This window comes from Babylonia areolata, chromosome 14 (assembly GCF_041734735.1).
Source record: "Babylonia areolata isolate BAREFJ2019XMU chromosome 14, ASM4173473v1, whole genome shotgun sequence".
In the NCBI taxonomy this organism is placed as follows: Eukaryota; Metazoa; Mollusca; class Gastropoda; order Neogastropoda; family Buccinidae; genus Babylonia; species Babylonia areolata.
Window position 1 is genome coordinate 30,841,949 of NC_134889.1, and position 11,712 is coordinate 30,853,660.

At 46.2% G+C, this 11,712-nt stretch overlaps 1 protein-coding gene across 1 annotated transcript; it reads left to right on the plus strand.

Annotated features, from left to right (window-relative positions):
- The first annotated feature begins 1,133 nt into the window (after positions 1-1,133).
- LOC143289679 (adhesion G protein-coupled receptor E3-like) lies at positions 1,134-5,842 on the plus strand. The gene is made up of 4 exons (XM_076598726.1): positions 1,134-1,141; positions 1,523-1,641; positions 3,956-4,036; positions 4,806-5,842. The coding sequence occupies exons 1-4, from the start codon at positions 1,134-1,136 to the stop codon at positions 5,840-5,842; spliced, it is 1,245 nt and encodes a 414-aa protein (XP_076454841.1).
- The last annotated feature ends 5,870 nt before the right edge of the window (positions 5,843-11,712 follow it).

Here is an 11,712-nt window from a genome sequence, read left to right on the forward strand (position 1 = left end):
GGCGCTTTTTCCGCATCAGTACGGCATAGGAGCCTGCCGAGACTGCAAAGTCAGGTTAATGAAATACACCACTCTAGAACTAAAATTCATTTGTGCCTGATGAATGAAAATGTTGTAAAACACGTGTATTGAACTTCCACTACACATTCTTCCTCCACTGTTTGATAGTCATTTTCCTTCTCATTCTGTCATATGCTATTTCATACATAATTCAAAAGTTTTGCTTTCTGAAGATAACTTAATTAATTGTTGGTGGGCGTGACAGTAATATCCAGAGACATATTAGTCTTAACACTTTTTTTTTCAAAAATAATTTCATTTATTCAGTTTCTCATAATCATACAAAAACATTGAGCCGAGCAACACGTCACATCAAAATTGTGCACACACAAAAGTAGAAGAAAAAAAACCCACAAAAAACGAAGAAGACAAATGCACAGGCAACATGCTGCATGATATTTGTCACTGCCAGATATAGTTATGCATTTCATATGTGCCTCAGAAAAAAAAAATGTTTAAAGGACACGCTGAAACATATGTCAGTCACCACGATTGCTATTAGCACTGCTGCCTATTTCTATTTTCTTTTTCATTTCTCCTCTTCACTCATTCCTTCTTTGAGGTAAATTGTTTAACAAGTATGACAATGGTAAACAAGAGCAACAGCATCAACAGCAGTAAATGAAAGACGAACAGACCAAAAAGTATATTAAAAACCGAACAAAGAAACAAACAGAAAGTAAACACTGTGGCATACCTTTATTTGAACATATGCACTGCACCCTTTAGTTGTCCAAATAGGCAATGAAATACACTCAACAAATGCGGCAAAGACAAGGAAAGCAGACCTAACGTGAGAAAATATCAACTGAGAAAAACAACAACAACAACAACAACAAAACATAAGGAAGTAACATAAAACAGGATAACCTGATGACTGCGTTTTAGTTCCTAAGACATTGTAAAAGTGTTCATTGTTCTATTAAGTCCATGTGTGAGATCTATTTTATGACACATCATGATTGTGCATGCTTAGTGAGTTCATTCTGTTTATTTTGAAGCTCAGCATTTACAGCAGTCTGAGACGAACGAAGAGCATTTGACTTAACGTCTGTCGTCACCAGTCTGTAAATATGCGGACGTAAGTGTGATGCACAGAACGCATTTCGGAAAGACTCAAACACCAGAAACATTTCTTTAAAAGCGAATTCACAATGCAATCCATTTATTTTGTGCTGGCGATCAGCTTTACGTTAGCTGTCACCCATCTTCTGTCAGCTTCCCTGAACACAGATAAGTTACTACTGCCACATCTGTCCCTGCCTCTGTTCATACAGGTGACGGCAACAAAGTCATCTGGAACCAGGACACAGAGACTGTAGAACAGCTGCAAGGAAGAGTGTGTTTGGAGCGGTGCAATGGAACACAAAAGGTGAATCATGCTCCCGAGAAACGTTGCATGCAATGCTTTCCTTGCACGTGTGATGAACACTGTGATGTACATGGAACGTGCTGTCCTCAGGTGGGCCAGAATTCCTGGCAGCCGCCTCCCATTGAACGATCTGAGTGTAAGAGAACTGACCAAAGATGGATTCTCCGTGTTGCAGCATGTGACGCAGCTTACCCCCACAACGAAACCCGGTCCTTATGCCAGTCCAAAACAAAGCCAAGAAGACCAGACACATTTGTTCCCGTCACCTCCCTTGAAACACGTGTCACGTATGCCAATATTCACTGCGCCTGGTGTAACCACCACTATTCAAGTGTTTACGAGTGGCCCATAAAGTGTCTTCACAACCAGTACCTGTATGACGTCATCAGCGACACGCAGTATGATCAGCGGGCTGTCTTTCTGCCGGAAATTTGCCAACCTACTCTGGGTACACACATCAGTGATGAAAAACTGCACATCTGCCACAGTTCCAAATCTTATTATAACAGCAGAGACACTGTTTCCACTTGTAGTTCAAAGGGAAGATGGGAGACAGAGGAGCACGTGCGAAAGGCGTGCGAAGAATCTGACTGGTCCCGAGGAGACATGGTGATTGTTGACGGCAAGCGGATTTACGCCAGTGTTTTCTGTGCCATGTGCAATGAGCCACCGAACAAAATAGCACAAAACTGTACTTCTGATTATCGTTCAGGGATACCTGCTATTCCACAAACGTCGATAGTCAATATTGATCATTCTGTTGGAAATTCAGAAATTGTGAAGATAGAGGCTTGTCCAAAAAACCAATGGAACCACCCCACGGTCAGCACACCTTCATTTCTGATTTTTCCCTTGAGCCAACTTTGACTTGGGCTGTCTGTCTTTCTCTGTATGTATCTGTCTCTTTGTCTGAATCACTTTCTTTTTGTGCAGGTGTATGAATGTATAAACCCCTTGTTTCTTTCCCTTTTCCAGTTTCCACTTCTCTCTTTTACAGTTTCTTTACAGGTGACTCCATTTATCCTATTCGTCTCTATCTATCTTGTAACTCGCCCTTTTCTTACATCTATCTATCTATCTGTCTGTCTGTCTGTCTGTCTGTCTATATACCTATCTATCTATCTAGCTGATGACTTTGTACAATGATGGATCAAGTCAACAACCTTTTAAAAACTCATTTCTTCAGCACAACTGTACCAAAACTGATAATGTACTGATCACATAAAATTGTTACATGCATTCTTCTCTTTAAGGGCATACTTAAAATGACCCCTTCAGGACACCTCTTCTTGCAGTCCACAAAGCTGCATCCCTCAGTTCCAGTCTGATAAACAGAAATCAAGTGGATCTGATGGAATTTGTTAACACATGTACTTCCTTACATCATTGAATTCCTTACATTTATATGCAATTTGTTCATCAAACAGGATATCATATTACTTACTCACGTACTTACTCGCTTACTTACTTACTCATTTACGTACTTACCTACTGCCCGTTATGCCCTCTGGCGTGTTTGCAGCAACGAAGAACGACCACTCTTGTCTGTGTCTGGCCCATCTCTGAATGGTATCACAGGTGATTGTCGCCTTTCTTTCCTGCATCTACGTTCTGGTGTCCGGTGAAGGGCTGCCCAGGTGATGTGACTTTGTTCTCTTCGCAGGACATGCCCAGTCCATTTCCACTGCCTTTGCCTTGGTACCGACCACGTTTTTTTTTTGTTTTGTTTTGTTTGTTAGTGTTTCGTTTTTGTTCTGTCCCATCATCTGCACCGTCTAGGTGGCATTGCTAACGTGCCACTCATTCTGAGTCTCCCATACACAGCCACACCCAGGTTCGTCAGTTGCAGTCCCAGTGTCCACAGTCCACAGGGAACTATTAAAGTAAGGTCACCAGAAGGCCACACACTAGACGAGTCCCAACAATGCTGCTGAGTCACTTGGGTGTCCAGTAGTGACTGTTCTGAGTTACCAATCTCGCTCATTCTTCTTTTCGTGAAACCACACAAGTTCGAAATGTGCACCACGTGTTTCCGGAATGTCTATTCTGCGTTTGAGTTGCAAGTTCACGCACGTTGTCGAATGTTGGTGAACTTAGTTTCGATACCCCATCCACTTCCGCGCTTGGGGTGAGTCTTGTCAAGGTATTCAGTGTATTCATGGGGACTGTTTTTGGAGGTAGGTGGTGGAGATCTCCACCCTGAGGAGACACTCAGTCTGGCTCCATGATTCGTCATTACTGTCGTCAGTAGGAGGCTTAGTTGGTGTTGTACGTTAAATCAGAACATGTACTCAGCAGCAGTGCAGGGTCTCCTCTGGTGTGGCCTCCTGGTGACCTAACATCGATGGTTCCCTGTGGACTGCCAGTGCAGGGACTGCAACAGAAGAACCCGAGTGTGGTAGTATATGAGGGACTCGGAATGAGTGCGTGAGAGCAATGCCACTGAAACGGATGTTGGGGCAGCGGGGAAAAAAACAAGAAGTAAATATAACTGTCACAGAAATGCTTTGATCACTGTTACAGAAAGGATGTCAGAAGCTGCAGTGCACTGCCGGGAAACTTCCTGGACCAAATACGCCATGGTGCGTCACACCAGTGAACCGGGTGTGTGGACTGGGGTACCACCTCAGTGTGTTGTTCAGACCTACTTTGCTGTGGATGGATGTCTTCGCATCAAACGTTCATTCTCGCTGCGCATCAAATGCGTTGTCATTACTTCCAGTGACGAGCATTTTTCAGTTAAAACAACAGAAAAATTGTGACTACAGTGCGGCTGTTAAAAAAGAACTATTTAAGTATGGTTCTGCCTTTGCTGACATGTATGGGACAATCACGACGACACGTCTCCAGGCTGAGACCTGCTTCCTTGAAATGTATCTCTCCCACTTGGAGAAGCTGATGACTGAAGGAAATGGTTCTTGTCAACCTCTATATAAGACAATGGAAAGGTGGGAGCTTGAAATTGGAGAAAACTTGCAGAAAGCTGCTTCGTTTCTTGTTGCTGTTGCTGAACTCGACATCATAGTCTCAAATAAAGGAACACGGGATGCTCTTGAATCAGGGGCACTGTCTATTTTCTCTGATGGTTTGACTGTCCACCTTGGCAAAACGCTGGCTGTGAAACTACAAGCATTTGACATGACATCAGGGTTTTATGGAACTGATTTTACTGCATATACAGGTTTGGATGGTGCAAAACAATTCTTTTCCTATCAAGCACAAAGTATGCATCCTTTACATGGTCTTGAACATCTTTTTCTGCCAGTGTCGAAGCGTTTAGAATGTAAGTATCTAAGCTTTCAGAGAGGTGAGTTTACAGTGAAGATTTCTGATGGAGAAAGGCGAGTGTACTTTCCACTCTATCTGGACTCAGACCTCAGACCTGTGTCTTTTGATCCCTTGGATTACCCCAATGGTGTGTGGCTCGCTGGGGACGAACTCGACATGTGCTTTGATATCTATATGTTGATCTTTCCTGAAAACATGACGATCTTTTCCTTCAACCAGACTTATCATGGTCACGAATCGTCCATGGCCCGAGAAATTATGAGTGAAATCTGCAGTAGCATCTCCATTGTGTGTCTGCTTGCCACCTTTGTCACCTATTGTTTGTTCAGTGAGCTACGCTCTCTCCCTGGTTTGAACAACATGGGTCTGAGTTTAACTTTGGCAGCAGCTAATTTGAGTCTGCTTGTTGACTGGATTCGTGAAACTGGCAACCAGCTGGTCTGTATTTCAGTGGGCGTGGGAACCCACTGGCTGTGGCTGATGGCATTGCTGTGGATGGGGGTCAGCTGCGTACACATGCTGCGTGTCTTTATCTCCAAAACACGCCTGACCTTGAATCAGAGTGAAACGAAGAAAACCTTTGTGCACTACATCCTTTTCACTCTTGTCATATCTGGCTGTATCGTGATCCTCACCATTGTCGTTTCCTATGCTGTGTCTGGTGGTGCCAGTTTAGGGTATGGTGGCAGACTGTGTCTCTTTGACACCGATCAGCATCCATTTCTTCCATTGGCTTTGATGCTGCCTCTGGGCTTAGTTGTTCTTACAAACATGACCTGCTTCATCTATACTGTTTTCACCATCAGGAGGGTGCAGCATCTCCAGGCTCAGACCCCTAAAGGGTTTCGTGACATCCTGGTCTTTGCCAAGCTGGCCACAGTGACTGGAGGGACCTGGACACTAGCTGTAGTGGCTTCACTGATTAACAAGGAATGGCTGCTGGTGGTGGCAGAGCTATGCACTGCTTCACAAGGGCTTCTTGTCTTCCTGTCCTTTGTGTGCAACAGACGTGTGTGGAACCTGTATCGTGCCCGCTTTAGATCCTTCACGAAGTCAGCGACATCTTCTACCTCTTCTGCTGCTGGCACTATGTCCAGTGGAGAGACAGTCTCCGGAAACTGAATGTCTAAATATTGGATTTAAATGAGAATGTCCTAGCACAACCCTCAAATTGTGTGTGACTGTGCAGTCAGCAGTCACTGCCACCTCTTCGCATCTGCTATTACTCTCTGGGGGCAAAAAGACGAGATAAGCCGATGTCTAAAGCTTCACCGTTTTTGTGCGTGAAGAAGTGGACACTCAATATGGAATCGTTCCCATTCCAGCCTCTGATTTCTGATGTAGAGCAAAATAAGATTTATAAGCATTTGCTACTAACCCAAGCCGACCATTCCACGTAAGAAGTTTTGTTGTTGATCAGGAAAAATCACACGTGAGCCATGGAGGCTTTGCCTCCTGTTATTAGTTCCAGCACGTTAGAAGGTGAAGGGTGGTTTCTGTTCTGTGTTTCAAATAACGACATATACTTTAAAACTTCGCCAGTTTCAATCAAATATTTGTTTAAACCAGAAAAAAAAAAACTTGTGATTCTCTGTTACTACTTATTATACACTGAACTTGATATAGTCATAAAGCGTACACTCACATATGCGTGTGCTTGTGTGCGCACACGCACACATACATACGGATTAGTGTGCGTAAGCACCTTTTCGCGGATTACCTCCCACTGCGCGAGCACACACACACACACACACACACACACACACACACACACACACACACACACACACTGCTATGTACACATACATATTCATAGTCATATATTCACAGAGAGAGAGAGAGAGAGAGAGAGAGAGAGAGAGAGAGAGAGAGGGATGAATAGAGAACTAGATGAATACACAGATAGAAGTGCAGGCCACCAACGCTACATACATACAGACAAGCACACACACACACACACACACACACACACACACACACACACACACACACACACACACACACACATGTGCGCGCGCGGACACGTAGACAGCAAATTGTCAGAAAGGCTGAGTGGGACTGATACTGTTCCACCAGCCTGCAGGAGTGTTGTCTTTGTCGTGTTCCGAACTGCAGAGATTTCTACAGCCTCTGACCTGTGCATTACCGTGGTGCCACCTGGAATCAAGATCATTTCTGCAGCTGCGTAGTTTGTTAGCAAAGCTTATATCACAGTTTGACATAAGCTTACAGTTGGGCCAGCAACAAGGGGAGAGCTGTACGGTCAGTGGTTTCTCCATTGCAATGGGAAGTCGTTTACAGCGTAGGCTTTTGTGAAGGACTATGACTGTCAAACGCAGAGGCAAGATTGCACTGGTTCTTAGTACTGCAACGTTGAGGGCTATTTGGCCTTTGGGATCCATCCCAACGCTGACTGTTCTAAAACCCTCTTGGCCGAGAGAGTGGGGATGTAACCTGGGCAAGACACTTTCCACTATAATGAAATTCTAGCCCAGATAGTCAGGACACCAGTTGCCTCCTCTGCTGTTCTGATGGTCGTAGTCGGACACGAGTGACTATCATACATTTTGTCAGCACTGGATAAATTGGTCCGTGTACGTGTACCTCAGAATTTTCACACATATACCTTCCATTAGTGATGAATAGGTGGTCGATTCCCAACAATGCAGATGCATGGTCCGTGTACGTGTACCTCAGAATTTTTCACACACACACGTGTCGGACTGCCGGCGACTAAACCGGCACTCCCACCGCTCCCTTCCGGGACTGGTGAGGCGGGTGGCTAGACACCCTTATGGAATTAAAAACGATATCCATAAAAGGGCGTCGGCTCAGGAGAGCCACCGACGGCCATCTAGCGCCACCGTGCTGTGTGCATGCCACACGCAGTTGGTCCCCGGGGTGTGTCTACCCATGCATGCGAAGTCTGGATCCGGCAGAATCTGCGGAAGAAACCTATCGGTTCAACGGAGAGGAAGGCGGTTACAGCAACGCACTGTGGAGTGCAGAGAGCAAGATGAGACACCGAAAGGATATCTTGGTCATCCACTGCATTCGTGCTCATCCTCCAGTCGTCTCGACTTAGTCTTGCCACTGGAAATTGGTGGACCCGGACGAGAGAGTGAGGTCGATGTTGCGCAACTCCTTTTCACTTTAAACAAACTCATCGCGCAAGTCATCAGTCATCCTTATTGACCTTTCATCCTTCATCATTTCATCACCCCCAAGTCCTGTGGCGACAGGCGAGCGACGAAACGACAGGTGTGGGTACACTGGCAGTTGCAGCCGCAGACCTGCACACAGGCGGCTCAGGCCATAGGACCGTTCTTCATCGACAGGAGCAGCGATGGAGCTCGGCAGCCGTCTGAGCGTCTGAGCAGCCCTCTTTAGGAATGCACTGCTCACCTCCATGGCATGAGGAAGGGGCTAGAAAAGGTGCCCTAAAAATTGCCTGCTCCATATCACCCTGGCCAGCATACCGCAGCTGGCGGGGACCCTACATTAGCGGTCGAAACAAAGAGAAAGAAAAGAAGAAAACAAGGATCGTTCCTCTCACCATTGGTGCTTGGAACATAAGGACTCTCCTGGACAGAGATAACGCGGACAGACCCCAAAGGAGAACGGCACTAGTTGCATCCGAACTCGCCAGATACAACATCGACATCGCAGCCTTGAGTGAGACTCGGCTTGCAGGCGAAGGCGAGCTCTGTGAACGGGGATCTGGTTACACCTTCTTCTAGAGTGGACGATAGGCTTATGACCATGAAACTCCCACTGGCATCTGGCCAGAAGCACCTCACCATTGTCAGTGCCCATGCCCCATCCATGACCAACCCGGATGAAGTGAAGGCGAAGTTCTACGAGGACCTTCACTCTGTCATTGCTGCTATCCCTAAAGCAGACAAGCTCATCATTCTTGGGGACTTCAATGCTAGAGTTGGCTCTGACTACATCTCTTGGGATGGAGTGATTGGAAAGCATGGTGTGGGACACTGCAACCCAAATGGATTGCTTTTGCTTCAGACCTGCGCAGAGCACGAACTGCTGATAACCAACACAGTTTTCTGCCTCCCTACCCGTAACAGGACGTCATGGATGCACCCTCGCTCAAAGCATTGGAATCCCATCGATTACGTCATCGTCAGGAAAAGGGATAGGCAAGATGTACGTGTGACAAAGACCATGTGCGGCACCGAGTGTTGGACAGACCATCGCCTTGTAGTCTCGAAGCTGAATATTCGAATCCAGCCCAAGAGACGCCCCCCAAGGCCAGAAGGCTCCAAAACGGCTCAACATCGCTAAGCTGAAAAACATCACCATCAAACAGACCTTTGTGGAGCTGCTGGAAGATCGTCTGGAATCCGCCTCTCTGGACAACCAGAATGTGGAGTCTGACTGGAGGACCCTGCGCGAGCTGATCTATAGATCATCCCCCCTCCTCAGTGCAGATGGGAATACCTTGATCACCGACAAGGAGAAAATTCTCAAACGCTGGGCTGAGCACTTCAACAGTGTCTTAAATCGCCCTTCCTCCATAAATGATGAAGCCATAGACCGTCTCCCACAAGTCCCCATCAACGAAGCACTGGACGATCCGCCAACACTTCTTGAGACCCAGAAAGCAATCTGTCTGCTATCCAGTGGCAAAGCACCTGGCTCAGACTCCATACCAGCAGAGGTCTATAAGGATGGAGGCACTGTGCTGACTGAGAAGCTCCATCAGCTGTACTCACTCATGTGGAAAGAAGAGACGATCCCCCAGGATTTCAAAGATGCATCTATCATTCACTTGTACAAGCGAAAGGGGAACCAGCAAGCCTGTGATAACCATCGGGGCATTTCCTTGCTCTCCATCGCAGGCAAGATACTTGCCAGGATCCTAAACCGCCTCACAGCAAACCTTGACCAAGGTCATTTGCCTGAGAGCCAATGTGGATTCCGGAAAGAGCGCGGAACCACCGACATGGTGTTTGCTGCAAGGCAGCTGCAAGAGAAATGTCAGGAGCAAAATGCTGATCTGTTCTCCATCTATGTCGACCTCACTAAAGCCTTCGACACCGTGAGTAGAGAGGGACTGTGGAAGATCATGGCCAAGTACGGATCCCCTTGGAAATTTAATTCCTTGGTCAGCCAATTCCATAAGGCATGCAGGCTCGAGTCCAGGACAATGGCGAAACATCTGCTCCTTTTCCTGTCACAAATGGTATCAAGCAAGGCTGCGTCCTGGCTCCAACACTGTTCAGCCTCATGTTCTCTGCAATGCTTACTGATGCTTTCAGAGATGGCGATGTTGGAATCGGCCTAAAGTACCGAATAGATGGCAAGCTGTTTAACCTCAGAAGGCTTCAAGCAAAAACGAAGGTCATGACAGACATCATCAGAGACTCAACACTGGATCTGAAGCTGACATGCAACTCAGCCTCAACAAGTTTGCCACTGCCAGCAGGAACTTCGGCCTTACCATCAGCACGAGGAAAACTGAAGTTCTCCATCAGCCAGCCCCAGGGAAACCCCACGTTGAGCCCAAAATGACAGTCAACGGTCAGAGACTCAGTGCGGTGGAGCGGTTCACATACCTTGGCAGCACACTGTCACGAAATGCGACCATCGACGATGAAGTGAACGTCAGGATTGCAAGAGCAAGCGCAACTTTTGGTAGACTCTATGCAAATGTCTGGAACAGAAGAGGCATTGGTCTTGAGACCAAACTAAACGTCTACAGAACAGTAGTTCTCCCCACACTACTGTACGCCTGCGAAACTTGGACAGTGTACCAACGACATGCCAAGAAGCTGAACCACTTCCACACAACATGCCTAAGGAAGCTACTGAACATCAAGTGGCAAGACAGGACCCCAGGCACGGAGGTGCTTGCAAAAGCCACCCTTCCCAGCATCTTCACCATCCTGATGCAGTCCCAGCTTCGCTGGGCTGGACACGTGGCGCGCATGCCAGACCATCGGCAGCCCAAAAGGCTCTTCTATGGCGAGCTGCGACAAGGGAAGAGATCACATGGAGGTCAGAAGAAGCGCTTCAGAGATACTCTGAAAGTCTCTCTGAAAGCGTTTGACATGAACCCTGACTCATGGGAGGAATCTGCAATGGACCGTGACAAATGGCGCGCTGCTGTGCACAAAGGTGCCAAGTTGTGTGAGGCCAACAGGACTGCTGCAGCTGTTCAGAAGAGGCAGGCCAGAAAGTCACGGGCAAACAAGCTCCCTGACAATGATATGCCTGTCTTTGTCTGCCCCAACTGTCAGCGAACATTTCGTGCGCAGATTGGACTATTCAGCCATCTGCGCACTCACAGATAGATTCATGAGCATCCCCCCCTACCACCACCACCCTCCCCCTCTCCCCCAGCTGGATGACAACGATGGTCATCATCGATCTTGATGGACACACACCACCACCACATTGTTCATGGTAATTTGTTCTCTGGAAATGGCACCATTTTTGAGTGCATGCAAAATACAATGTAACAAACACCAGAGGGAGAACTGGTAAGTAGTTAATGGAATGTCATTGAATTCGATGACAAAAATCCACTTTTCCTGTTCCCATCATATCACTCAACACTCAGAAGTTATACCCTTTATCTGCAGTGACAGATAATCAAAATAGCGGTTGTGTATATCCTGCACATTCTACCATTCACAAAATTTCTTTCACACGGTTGAAAAAAAAAGTTAAAAAAATGGAAGGCACTAAAAGAATGTCCAGAAACACGGCCTATAATCAGTTAGATTAGGTGACGTATTATGAGCTCTTTTTTTTTTCTTTTTACACAAGAGTGCATTTCGTAAGGGTTCTTTTCAGGTTTTTTCTGGACAAGCATGATATGAAATGTATTGAACCTTTGTCCTTCGGGATGAAAAAAAAAAAAAAAAAAAAAAAAAAAAAAAAAGATTGCTGGCTATGTCTTCGATTCAGAAAGAAAGAAATGGCAAGAAAAAGGAAAATGATGTCTTTATTTTGAAGGTGTTTGAAAT